This window comes from Schistocerca piceifrons, chromosome 2, assembly GCF_021461385.2.
Source record: "Schistocerca piceifrons isolate TAMUIC-IGC-003096 chromosome 2, iqSchPice1.1, whole genome shotgun sequence".
NCBI classification, from domain to species: Eukaryota; Metazoa; Arthropoda; class Insecta; order Orthoptera; family Acrididae; genus Schistocerca; species Schistocerca piceifrons.
In genome coordinates this window covers 901,611,424-901,639,317 of record NC_060139.1, presented here as the reverse complement: position 1 = coordinate 901,639,317, position 27,894 = coordinate 901,611,424, and the positions used below count along the sequence as shown (strand labels likewise).

Genomic DNA, 27,894 nt, shown 5'->3' with positions numbered 1-27,894 from the left:
CAAAGAAGATATGCACTTTGCTGTTCTATAATGTCTTTATAGATCGTCTTCCTTCCATCAAATGGGTGGGATTGTTAGTCACAAGTGAGAGTTGTTAGGTGCTTGGTTTCATAAGTTTCGGATCTTAAGGTAACAATGTACTTGCAATGTACCGCTTTTGAGTCTTATGGGAGCAACCATAATTTGAGAGGACAGCCGGCCGTTGTGGCCGTGCGGTTCTAGGCGCTACAGTCTGGAACCGCGTGACCGCTACGGTCGCAGGTTCGAATCCTGCCTCGGGCATATATGTGTGTGATGTCCTTAGGTTAGTTAGGTTTAAGTAGTTCTAAGTTCTAGGGGACTGATGACCACAGATGTTAAGTCCCATAGTGCTCAGAGCCATTTGAACCATTTGAGAGGACAGCCACAGTTTGCAGTGGAATTTTTCCGAGTTAATAACGAGAGCGTTAGCGTCCGCTGGATTTTGGAAGATGCGGCCTTACTGCGTGTAGCTTTTCCTTCAGTCCTGCACTAATGAAACTGATTTACCATGATGCCAGATAATATTTTCTAATTGCTGTGACGATCAATACTGGTACCAAACGTATGGCCAAGAGCAGGATCTCTTAGTGTGTTGTTACTGGGAGAAAAGATGGAATACCAGCCACCGAGGATAAAACGTAGGCGGTGCTGAATAGCAGAAAGGTATAAATGTCAATCATCTTTTCCCGGCGTTGGGGAGATCATGCTGAGCAGAGCGGGGGGCCGCAGAGTGAAGTTCTGAATTTTTCTTCAGTCTCTGTTTGCCGCAGAGCAGTGAGGAGAATGAAACAGGTTTTTGTGAGTAATAGAGACGTACGGATTCACAGCCAAACTGTTCGGAGGGAACGTGTAGTGTAGTTAAGGATTTTTGTGACAATCAGGGGAGACTGAATTACGCTGTAAAAACTGAGTTCTTCCAGGTAAGCCAAAGATTTGCATACGATTTGAATGTTTTATCGTCCCATTTGTTAACATATACCGAGAGACATCTCTGTCGGACACTAATAGACAGTCGAGTGCAGGCGACACGATTTATTTTGTCTTCTAGTCTAGTGGTCGGAGTTGTGGAAATTTTTGTGTAGCAGTCAGAGCGCTACAGGACTCAAAACAGTGGGGCAGGAAGCGTAACAACTGAATCTAGTTTCACAGATCTGGGCACTGCAGAGGAGCCTTGTCTACAGAGCGACATGCGTGTGAGAAGTTCATATGGCTGCGCCGACTAACATTTCAGCTGCAGCGGCGTAATTAAGTCGCAAAACGAACTCGCTCGCGAGATTTCGTGAGTGGAGTATGTGGTCGGCGACAGGAGAGGAACATTTCACGCTGAGTCCCAAACGTAGAGTGCAAATCATACAGGTCATCATTCTGGAGCATTTTTAAAGGGTTAGTAAATATTTTTCCTTTACGTGAGATTCTTATTTACCTCTCGTGTTCACAAGATGAGCGCGAGCTGCGATGACAGGCACATTCGAGACGGTGTAAGTCGCAGATTCTAATTAGAAGGCAGTGAGACATGTACATCGAGTTGATCGACAACGGTGAGATTGCTGTGTACAAGAAAGCTGTAAGGTAGCAACGAAATGACAAGAATGTAGGCGTCTGGCTCTGTATTTCTTTTTTACCTATTTATTCTAAATAATCACAGCATAATACTGGATTACTAAAATAAACCATACAACCTACACATTTATGTAATAGAAATTTTTTTGCTCATTGTGGGTGGAATGGAGTTTTGCGTGGGTTGTGCGAGCGTGGGTTTACATTAAATAGTTCTTTTATTAAAGAACAGATTACAACATGCGAGCGCATATGAAAATTATATTTAAGCACAAATAATGAATTCAGGAAACTGCTGATACTAGAAATAAAACAGTATTGCGCCCAGAAAGAAATATAATAATTCTTAACTCAAATGGGCAACAATAACAACAGAACTTACACTAAAATGTGAAAAATGGCTCATTACCGCCTTGATCTGCTGGTAAAGTACTTTATTTGTACAACCAGTTTCAATAGTCTGACCATAATCAGGTTCATAAAAGTGTTTATAGATCGACGACGTAATTTGTATTACAGTGTATTATTCGTGCTTTTATCATCTGATAAAGATTTTATGTTTCGCCTGACAGGATGTTGTGAATAGTTTCACGAACCTAGTGATGGTCGGATGACTGAAGACGGTTGTATAAATAATTTATCACCAGTTCATGGCGGTAATATGACATTTTTCAAATGTAGAAGAGCGCTGGGAAACCACCTCCTGAAAACATATTCTGAAAGACATCCACATATTAGTTATATAAAATAAGCTTGCCCCGTGATTACCTTTACTCTCAGGCACACTGAATAAGTAAGAGAAGCGACCAACTCACTATGATATCTACAGTCTGGTACTATCGACCAGTCCCAAAGCCAACACAGCTACACAAACTAACTACGACACGGACCATAGTGAGAGCAGTACAATACACTATAATTTATCACAGGTATACAACGGAGGAACAATGCTCTCGCAGTGTAAATAATTTCACAATGAAAATATTACTCTCTCTTACAACACAGCCCTGTCATGCAATAATGCAGTTCACCAGACAGTATTCTTCATGGCCTCGCACTTCTTCTGTACAGCTACAACAGATGCAAGTCGGTCTCACCTATCTAGATACACACCGCCGCACTTTGAACTAGTCGACCAATAGTGCTACACTCAATGACCAGCAGCTAACAGATACGGGCCAGAAGAGCATGCGCCATTTGTGCTCTCAACTGAATCTCTGTAACCAACTTGTCCACCGGTCCGCTTCGATAGCTGCAAGGTCGGCGCGGCCGATTGTTAAGCGAAGAGCCCCGTATTTGATTCCCGGCCGGGTCGGATTCTCCGCTTGAGGACTCGGTGGCTGTGTTCTCCTGATGTTCGTATCTTCGTAACTGATATTCCATTATTGAGATGGCTGAGTGGATACGTCCCCAAAACCAATAAATTAAAAAAAAGACTTCTCCACCGTTCCTCCTCACTGACTGTTAACTGCCGTCTTCCGCTACCCAGCTCGACCATGTCCGACTACACTTGGCCACGCCCCACGTTGGCAGTTGCACACTGCTGCTCGATTCCGTGTCGCTCTACTTTCCAGTCTGCTGTGCTTGGCCGCTGTCAAAGAACTTACTGCTCGTCGCTCCCTCACGTCTCCAGAAGTCGGTCGGATGGATACTCGCACCGGTGTCCACACGTAACAAGTGCCCTCTCGCAGAGAACACCGTCACAGTCTAACAGAAAACTCGGCGTCGGCGGCGAGAAGTTTAAATTGGCAGTAATACAAGACACAGAATATCTAAAATAACTATTACTGCCACTACAAAACTACTTGGCGCCCATAACACTGAACAATAAATTTCAAATGAAAATGTGTAAATTGCATGATTTTGAGATAGTTATGTTTATTACAGTATAAAATGATACAAAATCATCATCTTCATAAATACTACTTTTTTTTAAAGTAATCTACATTTTTGTATAAATAACTCACTAACTAAATATGCATGTTCCAAGATTCGGCATAACAAATTTTAAATGAATAATTACTTGAAGTATGTTATGTGTTATACAATTATGAATTTCAGTGCCATTCTGGAAGTGCAAAAGTAAAATATTAAGAAAAAATTAACATAATAGTACATGAATTAAAATACTTTGTATCATAACTGTGTAAAGTACAAAAGAAAATATATAAATTAACTGGTCACAAATGCGTATATAAAGGATTACAAATGTTAAATGTCCCTATGTACAGTATGTACAATTACATATTTTGTTCAGAGATAAATTCAGAAGATGACCGTTTTCGCTTGGCTTGACTTTTGTGCACATACTCGGGAACATCCCTTATGACAGCCCAGCAGTACTCTGCTAAAATAGTAGGGCTCCACTTTCCGGCATACCTACATCGTTCTGAGTCTGCTTAGTGTATTCATCTCTTGCTCTCCCTCTACGAATTTTACCCTCCACCCTTCCCTCCAATACTAAACTGGTGATCCCTTGATGCCTCAGAATGTGCCATACCAACTGATCCCTTCTTCTAGTCAAGTTGTATCACAAATACCTCTTCTACCCAATTCTGTTCAGTACCTCCTCGTTAGTTACGTGATCCACCCATCGAATCTTCAGCATTCTTCTGTAACACCACATTTCGAAAGCTTCTTCTCTTCTTGTCTAAATTATCTACTCATTGCCTCTCAATTTGACATTAAACATCTTATACACTCCTGGAAATTGAAATAAGAACACCGTGAATTCATTGTCCCAGGAAGGGGAAACTTTATTGACACATTCCTGGGGTCAGATACATCACATGATCACACTGACAGAACCACAGGCACATAGACACAGGCAACAGAGCATGCACAATGTCGGCACTACTACAGTGTATATCCACCTTTCGCAGCAATGCAGGCTGCTATTCTCCCATGGAGACGATCGTAGAGATGCTGGATGTAATCCTGTGGAACGGCTTGCCATGCCATTTCCACCTGGCGCCTCAGTTGGACCAGCGTTCGTGCTGGACGTGCAGACCGCGTGAGACGACGCTTCATCCAGTTCCAAACATGCTCAATGGGGGACAGATCCGGAGATCTTGCTGGCCAGGGTAGTTGTCTTACACCTTCTAGAGCACGTTGGGTGGCACGGGATACATGCGGACGTGCATTGTCCTGTTGGAACAGCAAGTTCCCTTGCCGGTCTAGGAATGGTAGAAAGATGGGTTCGATGACGGTTTGGATGTACCGTGCACTATTCAGTGTCCCCTCGACGATCACCAGTGGTGTACGGCCAGTGTAGGAGATCGCTCCCCACACCATGATGCCGGGTGTTGGCCCTGTGTGCCTCGGTCGTATGCAGTCCTGATTGTGGCGCTCACCTGCACGGCGCCAAACACGCATACGACCATCATTGGCACCAAGGCAGAAGCGACTCTCATCGCTGAAGACGACACGTCTCCATTCGTCCCTCCATTCACGCCTGTCGCGACACCACTGGAGGCGGGCTGCACGATGTTGGGGCGTGAGCGGAAGACGGCCTAACGGTGTGCGGGACCGTAGCCCAGCTTCATGGAGACGGTTGCGAATGGTCCTCGCCGATACCCCAGGAGCAACAGTGTCCCTAATTTGCTGGGAAGTGGCGGTGCGGTCCCCTACGGCACTGCGTAGGATCCTACGGTCTTGGCGTGCATCCGTGCGTCGCTGCGGTCCGGTCCCAGGTCGACGGGCACGTGCACCTTCCGCCGACCACTGGCGACAACATCGATGTACTGTGGAGACCTCACGCCCCACGTGTTGAGCAATTCGGCGGTACGTCCACCCGGCCTCCCGCATGCCCACTATACGCCCTCGCTCAAAGTCCGTCAACTGCACATACGGTTCACGTCCACGCTGTCGCGGCATGCTACCAGTGTTAAAGACTGCGATGGAGCTCCGTATGCCACGGCAAACTGGCTGACACTGACGGCGGGGGTGCACAAATGCTGCGCAGCTAGCGCCATTCGACGGCCAACACCGCGGTTCCTGGTGTGTCCGCTGTGCCGTGCGTGTGATCATTGCTTGTACAGCCCTCTCGCAGTGTCCGGAGCAAGTATGGTGGGTCTGACACACCGGTGTCAATGTGTTCTTTTTTCCATTTCCAGGAGTGTATGTCGAATATTAAGGTTAGTTTCCCTAATGAGTTACAATTTTTAAGTGGCCTTTAGGCATCAAAGGTCGGCCGCTGTGGCCGAGCTGTTCTAGGCGCTTCAGTCCGGAACCGCACTGCTGCTACGGTCGCAGGTTCGAATCCTGCCTTTGGCATGGTTGTGTGTGATGTCCTTTGGTTAGTTAAATTTAAGTAAAAGTCTAGGGGACTAATGACCCCAGATGTTAAGTCACATAGTACCGGGTGCTCAAAAAGTCAGTATAAATTTGAAAACTTAATAAACCACACAATAATGTAGATAGAGAGGTAAAAATTGACACACATGCTTGTAATGACATGGGGTTTTATTAGAACCACCCCATATTGCTAGACGCGTGAAAGATTTCTTGCGGGCGTCGTTTGGTGATGATCGTGTGCTCAGCCGCCACTTTCGTCGTGCTTGGCCTCCCAGGTCGCCAGACCTCAGTCCGTGCGATTATTGGCTTTGGGGTTACCTGAAGTCGCAAGTGTATCGTGATCGACCGACATCTCTAGGGATGCTGAAAGACAACATCAGACGCCAATGCCTCACCATAACTCCGCACATGCTTTACATTGCTGTTCACAACATTATTCCTATTGTTGAGGAATGATGGTGGCCATATTGAGCATTTCCTGTGAAGAACATCATCTTTGCTTTGTCTTACTTTGTTATGCAAATTATTACTACTCTGATCAGATGAAGCGGCATCTGTCGGATATTTTTTGAACATTTGTATTTTTTTGGCTCTAATAAAACGCATGTCATTCCAAGCATGTGTGTCAATTTGTACCTCTCTGTCTATATTATTCCGTGATTTATTCGGTTTTCAAATTTATACTGACTTTTTGATCACCCGCTACTTAGAGCCATTTGCACCATTTAGGCATCAAAGACTAATGACATTCTAAAAGTTATAAACAAAGAATGGTGTAAGCTCTTGATTATTTACAGTTTTGAAGTGATATTTAGGCAACACGATCTGCCGCTGTTTACAAATTAGTACGAAATATTTTTTAAAAACGAATTTGTTTGCATTTCTTTACGGGTTTGTCAGAAAGGCAGATCTCGGAATGGGGTAATCGAGTTTACGACAGCATTTTCTATTTTTCACAACTTACTATATAACTGTGTTTGTGTGTACCTCGAAGCACAGGAAGGAATAACCGGACTCTGCGTGTTGTGTGCGCAGTGCTGGAGTACGTGGGTCCGCAGTGGCGCACGTTCGTGGCGAACATGTCGATCGCGCTGTACTTCACGCTGGCGTCGTGCCTGCTGCCGTGGATCGCCTACTTCGTGGCCGACTGGAAGCTGCTCTGCATCGCCACGTCTGTCCCGCTGCTGCTGGCACTCGTCACGCCCTGGGTGGTTCCGGAGAGCGCCAGGTAGGGCGCACCACCAACTGCTGCAGCAGTCAGTAGCCGCTATAAGCAGGGACACTTCACTGCTACTGAAAAAGGCGCTCTGCTTATTATTAACTAGGAAGGGTAGAGGGACGGATCCTCGAAATTACAGACCAATACCTTTAACATCGGTTTGTTGCAGGATTATCGAACATATTCTCAGTTCGAATATAATGAATTTCCTTCAGACAGAGAAGTTGCTGCCCATGCATCAGCACGGCTTTAGAAAGCATCGCTCCTGCGAAACGCAACTCGCCCTTTTTTCACATGATATTTTGCGAACCATGGATGAAGGGTATCAGACGGATGCCATATTCCTTGACTTCCGGAAAGCGTTTGACTCGGTGCCCCACTGCAGACTCCTAACTAAGGTACGAGCATATAGGATTGGTTGCCAAGTACGTGAGTGGCTCGAGGACTTCTTAAGTAATAGAACCCAGTACGTTGTCCTCGATGGTGAGTGTTCATCGGAGGTGACGGTGTCATCTGGAGCGCCCCAGGGAAGTGTGGTAGGTGCGCTGTTGTTTTCTATCTACATAAATGATGTTTTGAATAGGGTGGATAGCAATGTGCGGCTGTTTGCTGATGATGCTGTGGTGTACGGGAAGGTGTCGTCGTTGAGTGACTGTAGGAGGATACAAGATGACTTGGACAGGGTTTTTGCTGGGTGTGAAAGAATATCAGCTAACTCTAAATATAGATAAATGTAAGTTAATGCAGATGAATAGGAAAAAGAATCCCGTAATGTTTGAATACTCCATTAGTAGTGTAGCGCTAGACACGGTCACGTCGATTAAATATTTGGGCGTAACATTGCAGAGCGATATGAGGTGGGACAAGCATGTAATGGCAGTTGTTGGGAAGGCGGATAGTCGTCTTCGGTTCATTGGTAGAATTTTGGGGAGATGTGGTTCATCTGTAAAGGAAACCGCTTATAAAACTACGACCTATTCTTGAGTACTGCTCGAGCGTTTGGGATCCGTGTCAGGTCGGATTGAGGGAGAACATAGAAGCGATTCACAGGCGGGCTGCTAGATTTGTTACTGGTAGGTTAGGATCATCATGCGAGTAATACGGAAAAGCTACAGGAACTTGGGTGGGAGTCTCTAGAGGAAAGGAGGCGTTCTTTCCGTGAATCGCTGCAGAGGAAATTTAGAGAACCAGCATTTGAGGCTGACTGCAGTAACATTTTACTGCCACCAACTTACATTTCGCGGAAAGACCACAAAGATAAGAGGGATTAGGGCTCGTACAGAGGCATATAGGCAGTCATTTTTCCGTCGTTCTGTTTGGGAGTGGAAGAGGGAGAGTAGATGCTAGTTGTGGTACGAGGTACCCTTCGCCACGCACCGTATGGTGGATTGCGGAGTATGTGTGTAGATGTAGATGTAGATGTAGATTAACTATGTGCGGCATAAAACATTTCATAATGCACCACCCTTTAACATTCCACAATTGCAATACGATAAATATTCGCTAACAACACTGCTAAGTGACATTCGTCATTATGTAAGCAACTCTTTTCTAGGTTAAGGGCGGGCAAATTACATGACAACTTCGAAACTGTGCTTCACTTTTCAAGGTGGCTTCAGCGACCCGTATTACGAGGTAATCTTCAATTCCAACGTCCAGCGCTCTTTTAAATGAACAGGCTGAGAGATAAATAGCTTTCTAGTAAAATTGCAGTTCATTAATCCTTCCACATGACATTTCACAGTTTTTTCCAAAACATCACTGATCAAAACCAAACATAACACTTCCAAACTCATCGAAAATTCGTAACAAATTTTCTCGACTGAAACGATCTGAAAGTGATCCACTACAAAAACCTGAACTGAAGTGCCTTTCAAAACAGTCTTAGGCGCTTGAAGCCAAAAATAGGATAACATAGAATGTACAGATGTTCCAGAATCTTCGAGAGCATACCGTAAGTCAAAATATGATTTAGAAGACTTCCTTGTTTTTTATATTATCAAGCAAATTTAAATTCAATAATATTTTCCGAAAGTTTAATTTATGTAAAGATTTTTAGTAGTAATGTCAAGTGACAAAGGTTGCAAAATCTATAAATATAAAATTAGAAACTTCCTGTTGCTGAATAATGTCGATTTCATATAGATAGTAAAATAAATAAAAATATAAATGGAAACAGATATTTTGTAATTATATAAAACTGAAGGCAACAATTGACAGGAATGGGGGAAAGAAATACAGTAGAAGAAGAATGGGTAGCTTTGAGGGATGAAATAGTGAAGGCAGCAGTTGATCAAATAGGTAAAAAGACGAGGACTAGTAGAAACCCTTGGGTAACAGAAGAAATATTGAATTTAACTGATGAAAGGAGAAAATATAAAAATACAGTAAATGAAGCAGGCAAAAAGAAATACAAACGTTTCAAAAATGAGATCGAAAGGAAGTGCAAAATGGCTAAACAGGGATGGCTAGAGGACAAATGTAAAGATGTAGAGGCTTATCTCACTAGGGGTAAGATAGATACTGCCTACAGGAAAATTAAAGAGACCTTTGGAGAAAGGAGAACCACTTGCATGAATATCAAGAGCTTTGATGGAAACCCAGTTCTAAGCAAAGAAGGGAAAGCAGAAAGGTGGAAGGAGTATATAGACGGTCTATACAAGGGCGATGTACTTGAAGACAATATTATGGAAATGGAAGAGGATGTAGATGAAGATGAAATGAGAGATACGATACTGCGTGAAGAGTTTGACAGAGCACTGAAAGACCTATGTCGAAACAAGGCCCCGGGAGTAGACAACATTCCATTAGAACTACTGACAGCCTTGGGAGAGCCAGTCCTGACAAAACTCTGCCATCTGGTGAGCAAGATGTATGAGATAGGCGGAATACCCTCAGACTTCAAGAAGAATATAATAATTCCAATCCCAAAGAAATCAGGTGTTGACAGATGCGAAAATGACCGAACTATCTAAGTCACAGCTGCAAAATACTAACGCAAATTCTTTACAGACGAGTGGAAAAACTGATAGAAGCCGACCTCGGAGAAGATCAGTTTGGATTCCGTAGAAATGTTGGAACACGTGAGGTAATACTGACCCTACGACTTATCTTAGAAGAAAGATTAAGGAAAGACAAACATACGTTTCTAGCATTAGTAGACTTAGAGAAAGCTTTTGACAATGTTGATTGGAATATTCTCTTTCAAATTCTGAAGGTGGCAGGGGTAAAATACATGGAGCGAAAGGCTATTTACAATATGTACAGAACCCAGATGGCAGCTATAGAGTCGAGGGGTATGAAAGGGAAGCAGTGGTTGGGAAGGGAGTGAGACAGGGTTGTAGCCTCTCCCCAACGTTATTCAACCTGTATATTGAGTAAGCTGTAAAGGAAACAAAAGAAAAGTTCGGAGTAGGTATTAAAATCCATGGAGAAGAAATAAAAACTTTGAGGTTCGCCAATGACATTGTAATTCTGTCAGAGACAGCAAAGGACTTGGAAGAGCAATTGAACGGAATGGACAGTGTCTTGAAAGGAGGACATAAGATGAACATCAACAAAAGCAAAACGAGGATAATGGATTGTAGTCGAATTAAGTCGGGTGATGCTGAGAGAATTAGATTAGGAAATGAGACACTTAAAGTAGTAAAGGAGTTTTGCTATTTGGGGAGCAAAATAACGGATGATTATCAAAGTAGAGAGGATATAAAATGTAGACTGGCAATGGCAAGGACAGTATTTCTGAAGAAGAGAATTTTATTAACATCGAGTTTAGATTTAAGTTTCAGGAAGTCGTTTCTGAAAGTATTTGTATGGAGTGTAGCCATGTATGGAAGTGGAACGTGGACGATAAATAGTTTAGACAAGAAGAGAGTAGAAGCTTTCGAAATGTGGTGCTACAGAAGAATGATGAAGATTAGATGGATAGATCACATAACTAATGAGGAGGTGTTGAATAGAATTGGGGAGAAGAGGAGCTTGTGGCTCGACTAGAAGAAGGGATCGGATGGTAGGGCATGTTCTGAGGCATCGAGGGATCACCAATTTAGTATTGGAGGGCAGCTTGGAGGGTAAAAATCATAGAGGAAGACCAAGAGATGAATACGCTAAGCAGATCCAGAAGGGTGTAGGTTGCAGTAGGTACTGGGAGATGAAGAAGCTTGCACAGGATAGAGTAGCTTGGAGAGCTGCAACAAACCAGTCTCAGGACTGAAGACCACAACAACAACAACAACATAAAACTGAATGGCAAAAATACTGTAAATGTAGATTTATTTTCAGACGATTTGTTGTTAATGTTTCATGGGATATAATAGATACATTATAACATATTGTTATATAAATCATAAAAAATATTGACGGAAAAATTGTTTGTGACAATCACAAAACTCTATGAACGTCCACAGATATGACATACATGATTTATGTAAGAGAATTAACGCAAGTCTCGCTGAAATTTAAGTAGTATTGTGCAGCTCATTAATTGCGAAAAACTTCCGATGGATCTAGATTCATTACAATGCCCAGGGCAGGGTTTACAGCCATTTCAGGTCATGACACCGAACGAACAGGATGCCTTTTTTTGATTGAAAGTAGCCTTATGCAGACAAATGACCTCTTTCAAGGAAATTTATTCCACTAAACGAATCCTACACATTACCTTCACCACAGGTATTACCGTGTCAATGGCATTCGGTTTTATAGGTCGGTCGTGTCTGTGTACTGAATGGAATTTTAATGGCACCGCTTCTTAAACTCATTGGAGTATGCGCAAACATCATTATGTAGACTACACGTGAATTTAAACCCGGAATTATAAATTATGTAGTGTATTTTGAATTCACTGGAGAAAAATTATTTACTTGAAAAAGAAAAGAAAATCGCATTTCGAAATACACTCCTGGAAATTGAAATAAGAACACCGTGAATTCATTGTCCCAGGAAGGGGAAACTTTATTGACACATTCCTGGGGTCAGATACATCACATGATCACACTGACAGAACCACAGGCACATAGACACAGGCAACAGAGCATGCACAATGTCGGCACTACTACAGTGTATATCCACCTTTCGCAGCAATGCAGGCTGCTATTCTCCCATGGAGACGATCGTAGGGATGCTGGATGTAGTCCTGTGGAACGGCTTGCCATGCCATTTCCACCTGGCGCCTCAGTTGGACCAGCGTTCGTGCTGGACGTGCAGACCGCGTGAGACGACGCTTCATCCAGTCCCAAACATGCTCAATGGGGGACAGATCCGGAGATCTTGCTGGCCAGGGTAGTTGACTTACACCTTCTAGAGCACGTTGGGTGGCACGGGATACATGCGGACGTGCATTGTCCTGTTGGAACAGCAAGTTCCCTTGCCGGTCTAGGAATGGTAGAACGATGGGTTCGATGACGGTTTGGATGTACCGTGCACTATTCAGTGTCCCCTCGACGATCACCAGTGGTGTACAGCCAGTGTAGGAGATCGCTCCCCACACCATGATGCCGGGTGTTGGCCCTGTGTGCCTCGGTCGTATGCAGTCCTGATTGTGGCGCTCACCTGCACGGCGCCAAACACGCATACGACCATCATTGGCACCAAGGCAGAAGCGACTCTCATCGCTGAAGACGACACGTCTCCATTCGTCCCTCCATTCACGCCTGTCGCGACACCACTGGAGGCGGGCTGCACGATGTTGGGGCGTGAGCGGAAGACGGCCTAACGGTGTGCGGGACCGTAGCCCAGCTTCATGGAGACGGTTGCGAATGGTCCTCGCCGATACCCCAGGAGCAACAGTGTCCCTAATTTGCTGGGAAGTGGCGGTGCGGTCCCCTACGGCACTGCGTAGGATCCTACGGTCTTGGCGTGCATCCGTGCGTCGCTGCGGTCCGGTCCCAGGTCGACGGGCACGCGCACCTTCCGCCGACCACTGGCGACAACATCGATGTACTGTGGAGACCTCACGCCCCACGTGTTGAGCAATTCGGCGGTACGTCCACCCGGCCTCCCGCATGCCCACTATACGCCCTCGCTCAAAGTCCGTCAACTGCACATACGGTTCACGTCCACGCTGTCGCGGCATGCTACCAGTGTTAAAGACTGCGATGGAGCTCCGTATGCCACGGCAAACTGGCTGACACTGACGGCGGCGGTGCACAAATGCTGCGCAGCTAGCGCCATTCGACGGCCAACACCGCGGTTCCTGGTGTGTCCGCTGTGCCGTGCGTGTGATCATTGCTTGTACAGCCCTCTCGCAGTGTCCGGAGCAAGTATGGTGGGTCTGACACACCGGTGTCAATGTGTTCTTTTTTCCATTTCCAGGAGTGTACATTCCTGCATTTGTCTGTTAGTCTGTAGAATGCTTTTGTAGTCTCATTTATACAGCCACGCATCGTATCTTTGAAATCTAGTTATAAACACCAGTACAGCAAATATTTACCGGGACGCTTAACAGTATTCTCCAATTATATAATTACTAGTAAATTCTTGAACACTAGGTTTCATACATTATAGTAGCACCTGCGATCTGTTTCTCTGAATGTTGCAGGTGGCTAGTGTCTCAAGGAAAAATCGACAAAGCGTTACGAATTATGAAGAAATTTGAGAAAATAAACGGCAAGAAAATCGATCCCCAAATTTACAAGGATTTTGAGGTAAGTAGTAGGTTGATATGTCGATAAAAGGTTGTTGCCTGGTTGGAAACTAAACGTAATACTGTAACGTTACTTCCGGTCTACAGGACAGCTGTCACAAGATCTGCAAAGAGGAGGAGCAGGACAAGAGCTACTCAGTGCTGGACCTCTTCAGAACTCCGAGACTCAGGAGGATAACCATTCTGCTAATTATCATCTGGTAAGAAGGAGTTGAGGCGGAAATTAGGTTCACCGCATAGAACGTCGACTGAGATGCCGTATGTCTCTCTCTCTCTCTGTCTCTCTCTCTCTCTTTCTCTCTCTTGCTTTACAAACTCACACACACTCTCCTGTCTTGTTCTTTGCACATTTTTGTTTTGTTTCCTTATTTAGTTCTGTAGGTTCACTATGATCGACTCTCCTGTTTACCCAATTCAGTTGCTAGTTCATACAGATAAACTTGTGATATGTTGTGATGCTCCGTGTACGTATTTTGAAGTGTTTCTTGACACATAGAGTTGTAGACTATGCGAAAATTTTGTTGTGGCCGTCTGCTTAGATAGGCTCAACTACTTCTTGTAGACAACACCATCACTGTATTGTAATCATCTTCATAAGTTGGCGAAGGTTCTTTCGTCAACTGCTAGCAGACATAGCATTCCTATAATGGAGCCTCGCTTATGGAATTAGCCAACTGCACTGTGTCCCCTGGTACTGCCTTCGAATCATTTCTGTGCTGGACATTTCAGATAATTGAGGACATACGTAGCAATGAGAGTTGAAAAGTTTGGGACAGGAGAGGAATTCGTGGCGGGCCACATAAAACCAGTCAGGATATTGATGACTCAATGTATATACTTTCCGACTCTTCCCGAGAAATTTCAAGAGTAATCCTCGCCGTGATGCAAAACGCCTCCTCTCTTGAAGCGCCTGGCACTAGAATTTGTTGAGCACCTGTGTAACGCTCACGCTCCAGCGATCCCGTGACGAAACATGCTGTTCTTCTTTGAATCCTCTCTGTCTCTTCCATCAATCCTATCTGCACAGGTCCCACATGGATGAACAATATTCAAGAATCGATTGAAAAAGTGTTTCTTGCCACTTCTTTCGTGGGCGAGCTATATAGATGTTAATTTTATTGTTTACAAATTTTCCTTGTTCATAAATTTTGTCACATCCTTGATCCTGGGAATGGGACACCTATTTTATTGTTCCGTTCCTGATAACTATGGGATATTTGCCTAAAAACGCCACTTTTTTCTTTTTCTTGCTGATATCTTCAAATTTATACAGTTTAAGCCATGAATCACTGTTCATAATTCGTCTTGTCCTGTATGATTACCTAGACGTTGGCAAAAGTCATGTTGTTGTTGTTGTGGTCTTCAGTCCTGAGACTGGTTTGATGCAGCTCTCCATGCTACACTATCCTGCGCAAGCTTCTTCATCTCCCAGTACCTACTGCAACCTACATCCTTCTGGATCTGCTTAGCGTATTCAACTATTGGTCTCCCTCTATGATTTTTACCCTCCACGCTGCCCACCAATACTAAATTGGTGATCCCTCGATGCCTCAGAACATGTCCTACCAACCGATCCCTTCTTCTAGTCAAGTTGAGCCACAAGCTCCTCTTCTCCCCAATTCTATTCAACACCTCCTCATTAGTTATGTGATCTATCCATCTAATCTTCATCATTCTTCTGTAGCACCACATTTCGAAAGCTTCTACTCTCTTCTTGTCTAAACTATTTATCGTCCACGTTCCACTTCCATACCAATACTTTCAGAAACGACTTCCTGAAACTTAAATCTAAACTCGATGTTAATAAAATTCTCTTCTTCAGAAATACTGTCCTTGCCATTGCCAGTCTACATTTTATATCCTCTCTACTTTGATAATCATCCGTTATTTTGCTCCCCAAATAGCAAAACTCCTTTACTACTTTAAGTGTCTCATTTCCTAATCTAATTCCCTCAGCATCACCCGACTTAATTCGACTACAATCCATTATCCTCGTTTTGCTTTTGTTGATGTTCATCTTATGTCCTCCTTTCAAGACACTGTCCATTCCGTTCAATTGCTCTTCCAAGTCCTTTGCTGTCTCTGACAGAATTACAATGTCATTGGCGAACCTCAAAGTTTTTATTTCTTCTCCATGGATTTTAATACCTACTCCGAACTTTTATTTTGTTTCCTTTACAGCTTACTCAATACACTGGTTGAATAACGTTGGGGAGAGGCTACAACCCTGTCTCACTCCCTTCCCAACCACTGCTTCCCTTTCATACCCCTCGACTCTATAGCTGCCATCTGGGTTCTGTACAAATTGTAAATAGCCTTTCGCTCCATGTATTTTACCCCTGCCACCTTCAGAATTTGAAAGAGAATATTCCAATCAACATTGTCAAAAGCTTTCTCTAAGTCTACTAATGCTAGAAACGTATGTTTGCCTCTCCTTAATCTTTCTTCTAAGATAAGTCGTAGGGTCAGTATTACCTCACGTGTTCCAACATTTCTACGGAATCCAAACTGATCTTCCCCGAGGTCGGCTTCTACCAGTTTTTTCCATTCGTCTGTAAAGAATTCGCGTTAGTATTTTGCAGCCGTGTCTTATTAAACTGATAGTTCGGTAATTTTCAAAAAAAAAAAATTGTTCAAATGGCTCTGAGCACCATGGGACTTAACGTCTGAGGTCATCAGCCCCTTAGAACTTAGAAGTACTTAATCCTAACTAACCGAAGGACACACACACATCCATGCCCGAGGCAGGATTCGAACCAGCGACCGTAACAGTCGCGCGGTTCCAGACTGTAGCGCATAGAACCGCTCGGCCACTCCGGCCGGCGGTAATTTTCACATCTGTCAACACCTGCTTGCTTTTGGATTGGAATTATTATATTCTTCTTGAAGTCTGAGGGTATTTCGCCTGTCTCATACATCTTGCTCACCAGATGGTCGAGTTTTGTCAGGAATGGCTCTCGCAAGGGTGTCAGTAGTTCTAATGGAATGTTGTCTACTCCCGGGGCCTTGTTTCTACTCAGATCTTTCAGTGCTCTGTCAAACTCTTCTCGCAGTATCGTATCTCCCGTTTCATTTTCATCTACATCCTCTTCCATTTCTATATTATTGTCCTCAAGTACATAGCGCTTGTATAGACCCTCTATATACTCCTTCCACCTTTCTGATGTCCCTTCTTTGCAAAAATCATAGTACATGGAAATTTATTTTCACCAATTCTTATACCATGAGGTATTCTCTCCATCCATTCCCTGAGCACGTCCTCAATGTAGCTGCTGAAGAATACTGGTAACGTTCAACAGCTTCGCCTTACTCCCTGGTTTATCTCTATTTCTGGCGTCAGCTCTTTCTTGTATCTATTCTTATTTGGCGTTTTTAGAGAAACGTCGGTATACTTTTATCAGGTGCGTAGGAAAGCCTCATTTCTGCATTAGTGACCAGAGATTTTTCCTGTGGAAAAGGTCAAATACCTTTTTATAGTCGACGAAAGCCAGGCTTGTTTCCAAACTCTCATATTTTTACTATAATTTTTGAGATGATAATAAAAGCTGTATAACTAGCCCTCACATTTATTCAGTGCGTGACAAATGGAACTCACTGTGGATATCAGTGCTCTTTTCTTGTATTACTGTACAGCTGCCATCACTTTAAACCACCTGATACAGGGTTCGGTGTCACTATAAGCGGTGCACTCTGCTGGCAGGATGGCGATCTCGCTGTGCTTCGACGGGCACGTGCGCAACGTGGGCTCGCTGGGGCTGGACGTGTTCGTGACGTTCACGATCGCGTCGGCCACGGAGCTGCCGGCGGACACGTTCCTGACGATGGTGCTGGACCGCTGGGGCCGGAGGTGGCTCGCCTGCGGCTCCATGGTGCTCAGCGGCGTCTTCAGCCTGCTCGCCAGCGCCGTGCCCACCGGTGAGCGCCCACTCACTCACTTACTTGTTTGCTGTTCTCTCTTCGTCTGTTATTTGCATTCTAAAACATACCAAATGTTGCACATCAAGTTGTATAAACGAATAAAACTCACTGACGGGGAAATCTTCTATGGTGTCAGGCAGCGTCATCACTTTTTCTATACGGTCGACGTTTCGACCCCTCTGCTGGGATCGTCTTCAGGAGTTCTTGGTGAGCCGGCCGCTGTGGCCGAGCGGTTCTAGGCGCTTCAGTCTGGAACGTCATCGGCGCCCAAATGCATAGAAACAGGAACACATGCGATGAAGGGACGAAGACGGACAGCGAACAAGGAGAACGGCTAAAAGACACAGACCTGACGCAGTTCCAAGTCCTCACATACAGAGGCAAAACAAGAGGAGAAGAAACGCACTAAAAAAGGAAAGGAAACACAAGGAAAAGAGAACAGAAATCGAAGTGAAACAAGTAGGTAATCGTGACTGGCGGACCTCTTACATAAAACCTGAGTGAGCCAGTCACCCAGCAGCACATTGAAATCCTCTCCCTAAAATCCGAGGCAACAAATTGGACAGGACACAAAACCGTAAGACCTTAACCACAGTCGTTGCGTCGTCTTGCAAAATACAGGGAAAATCCGGTGGCAAGGAAACCACCGCCCTCTGGTCAGAGAATAAAAGACAGTCAAGTAAAATGTGGCGGACAGTAATCTGGACGCCACAAGCACTGCAGATTGGGGGGTCCTCCCGTCGGAGTAAAAAACCATGCGTTAAGGGGCTGTGCCCGATGCGGAGGCGAGTGAGGAGAACCTCATCCCACCTGCATGACTGGTAGGACGTACGCCATGGCCGCGTGGTGGCCTTGACCAGACGCAGCTTATTTTCACCGTCTGCCAGCCACTCCTCTTCCCATTGACGCATAACACGAAAACGCAAAAGGGAGGTAACAGCATGGAGGGGGGCGGCACATTCAACAACGTGAGGGAGGGAACATGTATCTTTGGCAGCCACATCCGCCAGTTCGTTTCCCCTAATACCCACGTGCCCCGGCACCCAGCAGAAAGAAACCTCCTTCCCCTGCCGTTGCAGGTGGAGTAGGGCATCATGGATGTTCTGGACGACCGTATCCGCTGGGTAAAAGTGTTGCATGGTCTGAAGGGCAAAAATGGTTCAAATGGCTCTGAGCACTATGGGACTTAATATCTGTGGTCATCAGTTCCCTAGAACTTAGAACTACTTAAACCTAACTAACCTAAGGACATCACACACATCCATGCCCAGGGCAGGATTCGAACCTGCGACCGTAGCAGTCACGCGGTTCCAGACTGAGCGCCGTGAACCGCTAGACCACCGCGGCCGGCAGATCTGAAGGGCACTCAGGGAGTCAGAACAGATGAGAAACTTAAGACTGGGAACACATCTCATCTGCTCCAATGCCCGCAAGATCGCAAACAGTTCTACGTTCTAGGGGACTGATGACCTCAGATGTTCAGTCCCATAGTGCTCGGAGCCATTTGAACTATTTGAAGTTCTTGGTGTTCGCGGTTAGCTGATTATTCAGCCGACTGTGAACGCCAAAATATCCTGGAGGGCACTCTAGCAGTAGGTTCGAGAAGCCGATCTTGTAGAGGCAGTAGAAAAAAATATGACACGGCCTGACATGCTAGAAGATTTTACCTTCAACGACAACGGTCACGAAATCCTATACACTTACACATAATGCAGTGCCCGATAAGAAAAGTGAAGTACCCGCAAGAAATTGCTGCGTATCCATTCACTTAGTACAGGTACACACCATCGGCGGGTGTACATATCAGCGTTGCAAATCTCTATGATAGAGTGACCACCAGAGCACAGTACTATTTAGTGTTGTTATTGGGTCTGATTATATAAGGGGCGTGAACAGTGTTAGATGTTGAGTGATCACTTTGAAAGATACTGAGATGCCGCGTACTCGTGAGAGACATTACCAGCTCCTGACAGTCTGAAAGGGGCCTCCCTGGGAGTCAGCATTCGGCTGGCTGGTCGTGCAGTATCAAAATTTGTGGGATATCTGGATGACAGTGGCCCGATTTTGGACTGGAACGTGAGGGTTAGTTTCTGGTCGGTCACATCTGACCACAACCAGCGAAAATCGCCGTATTCTGCACCAAGCACATTGTAGCTGCTTCACATTGCGCCTGCCATCCGAGAACAAATAAGGGACTCCTTACAGCATTCTGGGTCATCCCGGACCAGTGATCGGGAACTAGCAGCAGCTAGCCTAGGAAATCGCTGTCCCATTCGTAGAGCCCCGTTAACACTACAACATAAACTGCTGCCTTTGGAGCGGTGCCGTGACCGGAATCCACGGACAGGGGATGCATGACATCGCAATGGGTTCAGCGATTAATAACAGTTATGCATTACCACGGATGACCAGTGTCGGCGTGTCGGCGAATGGGAGGAGACGTAACATCCTTGCAATGTTTTGAAGAGGCACAGCAGTGTTCCGGTGTTACCCTGGCATCATGGTATGCAAAGCCATCGGATGTGACTTCAAGTCGTGACTGGTAATGACTGAAGGAACACTGACGGCACAACGGTACGTCACGGACATTCTGCGTCCTCATGTGTCATCTGTCATACCACAATATCGTTGTGCCGCTTTTTAAAAGGACAATCTCTCCGCACATGGCACGTGTCTCTATGAACTGTCTACTTGATTCTGAGGTACTCCCGTGGCCAGAAAGATCGCCACATATGCCCAAAATAGATGTAGCACGAGCCCGATCGACTGTTCATATTTGACTCGATTTTGTTTTCACTGAAATAACATGGCATATCTTCTCACCCCGTGAACTTTCATTTCGTTTGCTCCTCCTCTCCTGTGTACTTCTTTATTATCAGGCAGTGTAATTAATGGTGTTCAATTATACTGTTTTCTAGCTTTACGTAAATTAGCATTTTAACGTTATTTTCTGGCACGAATACATGTCAAGCTAAGCGACCACAATTCTCAAAAAATACCGAAGAAATTTATGAATATACTATGGCTAAACGGCATTTAACTGTGTGGCCAACCACGAATACCACCATTCAGTCGATAAATTTTCTTTATATATGCGACACTCTTTCTGTATTACATACGTTGGCTCTGTGGTGTTAATATTCTCATTGCAATAAATGTAAATGTCGTGTGACTAGGGCCTCCTGTCGGGTAGACCGTTCGTCGGGTGCAAGTCTTTCGATTTGACGCCACTTCGGCGACTTGCGCATCGAGGGGGCTGAAATGGTGATGATTAGGACAACACAACACCCAGTCCCTGAGGGGAGAAAATCTCCGACCCCGCCGGGAATCGAACCCGGGCTCTCACTGCAATATAATCGTTAAGATTACGTTGCAGTTCTCGTGAATCTACCACACTCAGTTTTCAGAGGTTAGTCGTAAGTTCTCGATTGATACCCTGTCAACTACTTTGGTTCTCAACCTCAAATTTTTACACATGAAAGGGTGGTTCCGATGTTACGTAACATTCGAGATGTGGGCGTAATATAGTACCGTTAGAAGAGCCAAGACAAAATACAGCCCTCTGATAAAGTGAACTATTTTGCCGCAAACCGTTTTCGGCGTAGAGGAAAGACTGCTGATTTGGACGGAAGTCCAGATCATTTCTTTATTTTACGTACCACGTTTTTCACAATAACACTTTCTATCTTATAAAAAGATGGCAGAGAGATTCATCTGTCTTATTTAGTGTCAGATTATTAGTATAAGGTATGACTAGTTGCGAGACCCTCGCTGCAGTGACGTTATATGTAATCACAGTGGGTGAATCCTTTTGTCTAGAGGTAGCGTCGTGGTATTCTCAGTTTCACAAGTCGAGCTATTTCCTCATTGCTGAAGAGCTGTTTCCACGCTTCATTGCATTATAGGTTCCTCCCGGACAACAGACAGAACGAAACTTCCTTGCAGATTAAAACTGTGTGCCGGACCGAGACTCGAACTCGGGACCTTTGCCTTCCGCGGGCAAGTGCTCTACCGACTAAGCTACCCAAGCACGACTCACGCCCCGTCCTCGCAGCTTTAATTCCGCCAGTACCTCGTCTCCTACCTTCCAAACTTCACAGAAGCTCTCCTGCGAACCTTGCAGAACTAGCACTCCTGGAAGAAAGGATACTGGGGAGACATGGCTTAGCCACAGGCTCGGAGATGTTTCTAGAATGGAATTTTGACTCTACAGCGGAGTGTGCGCTGATATGAAACTTCCTGAGTAGACTAGGTACTGGCGGAATTAAAGCTGTGAGGACGGGGGGGCGTGAGTCGTGCTTGGGTAGCGCAGTCGGTAGAGCACTTGCCCGCGTTAGGCAAAGGTCCCGAGTTCGAGTCTCGGTCCGGCACACAGTTTTAATTTTCCAGGAAGTTTCATATCAGCGCATACTCCGCTGTAGAGTGAAAATCTCATTCTAAAAACACAAAGAACGTTACTCATATACTTCGAGCAGAAGGGAGGGTGCTTCACAGATTTGTCGCAGGATTAAAGATGTGTACGGAGAGCAGGGACGCACATGGTGCCCAATACTCCGTAGTTGTTACTTTATGAGATGGGACGTGTGAACATCAAGGACATGCCACTGTCTGGGCAGACGCTCGTTGTCATCACTAGTGCCACGATTTCGGCTGTGGAGGAGCTCACATGAACGAATCGTCCGCTCATCACACGTTACACTGCTGTCCAACAGTCGATAGGAACTGCGCATCACATAATCCACGTGAAGCTACATTATGGCAATCACATAATCAGAAGACGGCCAGAATGGGTTTCATTGACCCATTTGTTGAGATACACGGAACCACAAACGGATTCCACTGCTCAGTTTGTGGCAGGTGATGAAACGCGGTGTCGCCACCTCAACCCTGCGTCCAAACGGATCAGCATGATGTGGCGTCATTCCTTCGTCAAAGAAGAAAAAGAAGAAGAAAGACAGTCTGTCCGGAAGACCAGAAAAGTAACCTACTCATCGCCTGGCTGCCATAGGGTGCAACAGTTAACGCTGAGCAACACTGCAACACGTTGCTGAGACTCAAACAGACCATCAAGAACAAGCGCAGGGGTAAGCTCAGGAATGAAATAATACTTCTCCAGGACAACGCTAGGTCACTTGTGGCTAACAAGACCCCGAGCTTCTTCAAAAATTTAGATGAAAGGTCCTGGAACATTCTCCTTACAGCCACGATATCTTCCCACGTGAGACGCATATCACATGCTCCTTAAAACAATCTGTGAAAGGTCTGAGGTGCAATTGTGCCAAGGACGTGCTGGACACTGTGAAAAACAGGATCCTTCAGCAACCCAGGAGTTTCTACTCGCCGGCCGCGGTGGTCTAGCGGTTCTAGGCGCGCAGTACGGAACCGTGCGACTGCTGCGGTCGCAGGTTCGAATCCTGCCTCGGGCATTGATGTGTGTGACGTCCTTAGGTTAGTTAGGTTTAAGTAGATCTAAGTTCTAGGGGACTGATGACCGCAGTAGTTAAGTCCCATAGTGCTCAGGGCCACAAGCCAGTTTCTACCCTGAAGCCATTTATTCCCATCCTACGCTCTGGGATCGGTGTATCAATGCTGGTCGCTTTTATGTATAGTTCTACTCTTCCACATGGATGTGATTATAATATTGCTATTAAAATTTCTATATATATAACTCAAAAAATGTGTGTGAAATCTTATGGGACTTAACTGCTAAGGTCATCAGTCCCTTTGCTTCCACACTACTTAAATTATCCTAAGGACAAACACACACACCCATGCCCGAGGGAGGACTCGAACCTCCGCCGGGATCAGCCGCACAGTCCATGATTGCAGCGCCTCAGACCGCTCGGCTAATCCTGCGCGGCTTTATATACAACTGTAGTCTCTTTTTCATTTGGACACACCTTATACTTATCAAGAAAGCCATGACCACAGTCAGCTCAGATCCCTACCCCGTTTGTTGACACTGAAAGACAACCTACCTACTTTCCAGATATGAAGTGAACCATCCCTGCACATTTTCCCTGATCAAAAAATGTTCCAGGTTATGAATATAATCCAGGTATAATATGGTTCATGCAATTAAACTCTTTATTAAATCAAAGAGAAAGAAACCCTCTGCTGTTACCTGACATTGTCAGAAGGAGAGCGAGCTGTTTATCGATGTAAAAAAGATTCCAAAATAGAATTTTTATACTACATGATATATAACCTGACTATTTGTTCCATCAAAGTTCTGTTGCCATCTTCACATCATCGGATATGTGAATTATAACGCCCCTAACTGTGGCACATTACCATCTGGACATTGAAAACATGGAGACAGTACACTAAAATGAAAGGCGTAACTGATCAGCAAGGCGCAGAGGCGTCAGATAGATCAGACAGAGCACATCCAGTACCGTCACATGTGTGTATGCTGAGCACGGAGCCGGTTAGCAACATGCACACATGTGACAGCAGTGGATGTGCTCTGTCTGATGTATCTGACACCTCTGCGCCTTACTGATACAGTCATGGCTTTCTTAATGCACTACTTCGAAGTTTTCAGTGTCCAGATGGCAATGAGCCACACATAGGGGCTTTATAATTCACGTATCCGATGATGTAAAGATGGCAATAGAACTTTGCTGAAACTAGTTATTGCCGGCCGATGTGGCCGTGCGGTTCTAGGCGCTTCAGTCTGGAACCGCGTGACCGCTACGGTCGCAGGTTCGAATCCTGCCTCGGGCATGGATGTGTGTGATGTCCATAGGTTAGTTAGGTTTAAGTAGTTCTAAGTTCTAGAGGACTGATGACCTCAGAAGTTAAGTCCCATAGTGCTCAGAGACATTTTTGAAACTAGTTATTATAGTAATTGGATACGTATGACATGCGATCTGGGCAATAAAACTTCTGCTTTGGAAGCCTTTTTTTTGCACAGAAAACTCTCAATTCTCAACCTACTGTCAAGCCCTGCGAGTGCGTCACACAGAGACAATAAATTGTATTTTCTGCGGATACTCCATTTCTGAAGCCAAAATAAAAGTCTGACAGCAAATTGCGTGTACTGACATATACACTGAATTCTAAGAAGCTTTCGTAACCTCTCATAGCAATGATCTAGGAGTCGGCGACAAGTTAAACTGCAACATTTCTTCCTTAAAATTACTATAAAACGAGCAATAGTTGAAGCCCGTCGCTAAGCAGGCTACTCTCCTGTCGCAGGCATCGCGTCCGCTTCGCTGGCCATCATGGGCCGGTTCAGCGTCAACATCTCGTACAACATCGGGCTGCAGTACGCCGCCGAGCTGCTGCCCACCGTGGTGAGGGCGCAGGGCGTGGCGCTCATACACATCATGGGCTACGTCGCCACGCTCATCTCGCCCTTCGTCGTCTACCTGGTGAGTCTGCTCTGACATGTTGGCCTGCACTGCGGTACTGTACACCCTGATACCCTCGCCACCAACATGGACGGCGACATTAACCCTATAGCACTAAAGAGAGGGGGCAGGGGGGAGAGGGGGGAGGGCAGTGTTACATTGCAACTAGGCCATCTTAAACTTTACTACTCTAAATTTTATTCAAAGGAGGCCATAATTTATAGGTTGTGCACTAGCTAATTACAGTTATTAGTTTTCTAAAGGTACGTTATGTTCAGAATAAGTACAACATGTCCTGTTTTATAACATAAAACGTTACTGGGAAAGAAGTCATAATTCATGTTACGTATGCAATAATAACAAATTACGGGTATTATAACTCCAGGATTATCTTCCAAACAAAATGAGTGGAAAGTTTCCCCCCATAAACACTATTACACTACTAGCCATTAAAATTGCTACAAGAAGAAATGCAGATGATAAACGGGTATTCATTGGACAAATATATTTTTCTAGAACTGACATATGATTACATTTTCAAGCAACTTGTGTGCATAGATCCTGAGAAATCAGTACCCAGAACAACCACCTCTGGCCCTAATAACGGTCTTGATACAGCTGAGCAATGAGTCTAACAGAGCTTGGATCGCGTGTACAGGTACAGCTGCCCATGCAGCTTCAACACGATACCACACTTCATCAAGAGTAGTGACTGGCGTATTGTGACGAGCCAGTTGCTCGACCACCATTGACCAAACGCTTTCAATTGGTGAGAGATCTGGAGAATGTGCTGGCCAGAGCAGCAGTCGAATATTTTCTATATCCAGAAAACATGCGGTCGTGCATTATCCTGCTGAAATGTAGGGTTTCGCAGGGATCGAATAAAGAGTAGAGCCACGGGTCGTAACACGTCCACTGTTCAAAGTGCCGTCAATGCGAACAAGAGGTGACCGAGACGTGTAACCAATGGCACCCCATACCATCACGCCGGTATGGCGATGACGAATACACGCTTCCAATGTGCGTTCACCGCGATATCGCCAAACACGGATGCGACTATCATGATGCTGTAAACAGAACCTGGATTCATCCGAAAAAAAATTGACGTTTTGCCATTCGTGCACCCAGGTTCGTCGCTGAGTACATCATCGCAGGCGCTCCTGTCTGTGATGCAGCGTCAAGGGTAACCGCAGCCATGGTCTCCGAGCTGATAGTCCATGCTGCTGCAAACGTCGTCGAACTGTTCGTGCAGATGGTTGCTGTCTTGCAATCTGTTGACTCGGGGATCGAGACGTGGCTGCACGATCCGTTACAGCCATGCGGATGCCTGTCATCAAGACTGCTAGTGATTACGATGCCGTTGGGATCTATCACGGCTTTCCGTATTAACCTCCTGAACCCACCGATTCCATATTCTGCTAACAGTCATTGGATCTCGACCAATGCGAGCAGCAATGCCGCGATACGATAAACCGCAATCTCGATAGGCTACAATCCGACCTTTATCAAAGTCTGAAACGTGATGGTACGCATTTCCCCTCCTTACACGAGGCATCACTACAACGTTTCACCAGGCAACGCCGGTCAACTGCTGTTTGTGTATGATAAATCGGTTGGAATCTTTCCTCGCGTCAGCACGTTGTGTGAATGCTCTGAAAAGCTAATCATTTGCATCTCACAGCATCTTCTTCCTGTCGGTTAAATTTCGCGTCTGTAGCACGTCGTCTTCGTGGTGTAGCAATTTCAATGCCCAGTAGTGTATTACAGTCCAAGCAAGACCTAGCTCGGTGTTCTGCACAAATTGCTCTTGAGCAGTAGTTACGAGATGTGTCATCCTTTATTTGCTCGAAGGCAGAGCTGAGCATACATTTCCTCCTTGTGATTCTTGTGGTTTCTACTACTGCACAGGCGAATTTCTTCAAAAAAATCATCCAGTATGTTAGTATCAAAATCAAAATCCATGTCGTGCTAACTGCAACAGCAAAAGGTAAGATTGACTCTGAACCAGGCCAATGTGGTATAAACTAAGACTCTTCTAACTGCAACTGCTTGATATTTCACCTAAGGCAAATTCTAAACGATAAAGTAAATACGCTGACTATTTGAAAACAGGCACGCCTTTACCAAACATTCGCAATATTTACAAGAGCACCAGCGTCAGTAAACATCTGAAGTCTGGCAGTAAATAATTCGGCGATTGTCAGCAACAATGTATGCCATGAAGTTTCTCAAGAGAGTGTGTCACTCATGTGTCATTATTGGCGGGAACCACGAAGAGATACCAAATATAATCGTGAATTTAACGAGGGTTTAGTAATCTAGAGTTTATCCGCGACCTTTCTTACTTATGCAGTCTTTCTTTTGTCGTGAGTCTCCCGACCGGTCTGACACGGTTCGCCACGAATTTCGTTCTCGTGCCACCCTCTTCAACACAGAGTAGCATTTTTTACCCTGTGTCCTCAATTATTTGTTGGGTAGTTTCCAGTCTTTGTCTCCCCTACAGTTTCTGCCTTCTGTCGCCTCCTCAGGTACCATAGAACTTATTCCCTGATGTCTTAAAACATGTCCTATCATCCTGTCTCTTCTTGTCAGTGTTTTCTCTATGTTGAGGAAAATCGTTTTCCTGCGTAGGCTCTTTTATTTTGAAGTAACCACTTCATTTCATTATTTAGCGATTAGCCAATTTCACCCTGTTCTGTCTTACCAAGCTACTATCTCAAACGTGAAACCCACATATAAAAAGTAATAACTCTGACACTTGCGCGGATCTGTCACTTTGTCATTATACAACACATTAAAATACGTTATTCTAACTATTTAAAAAGTATATTTTCATTTTAAGTACGAGAGGTGTCCAATAAGTAATGTAACACATTTTTTTC

The 27,894-nt window shown here is 45.0% G+C and overlaps 1 protein-coding gene across 1 annotated transcript in view; it reads left to right on the top strand.

Annotated features, from left to right (window-relative positions):
* LOC124775976 (organic cation transporter protein-like) overlaps positions 1-27,894 on the top strand; it is a 154,347-nt gene that overhangs the window by 106,781 nt on the left and 19,672 nt on the right. Inside the window, exons 4-8 of the mRNA XM_047250816.1 lie at positions 6,910-7,102; positions 13,632-13,737; positions 13,824-13,936; positions 17,437-17,651; positions 24,858-25,033. Of these exons, the coding sequence (XP_047106772.1) occupies positions 6,910-7,102; positions 13,632-13,737; positions 13,824-13,936; positions 17,437-17,651; positions 24,858-25,033 (803 nt within the window). The remainder of the gene's footprint in view (positions 1-6,909; positions 7,103-13,631; positions 13,738-13,823; positions 13,937-17,436; positions 17,652-24,857; positions 25,034-27,894) is intronic.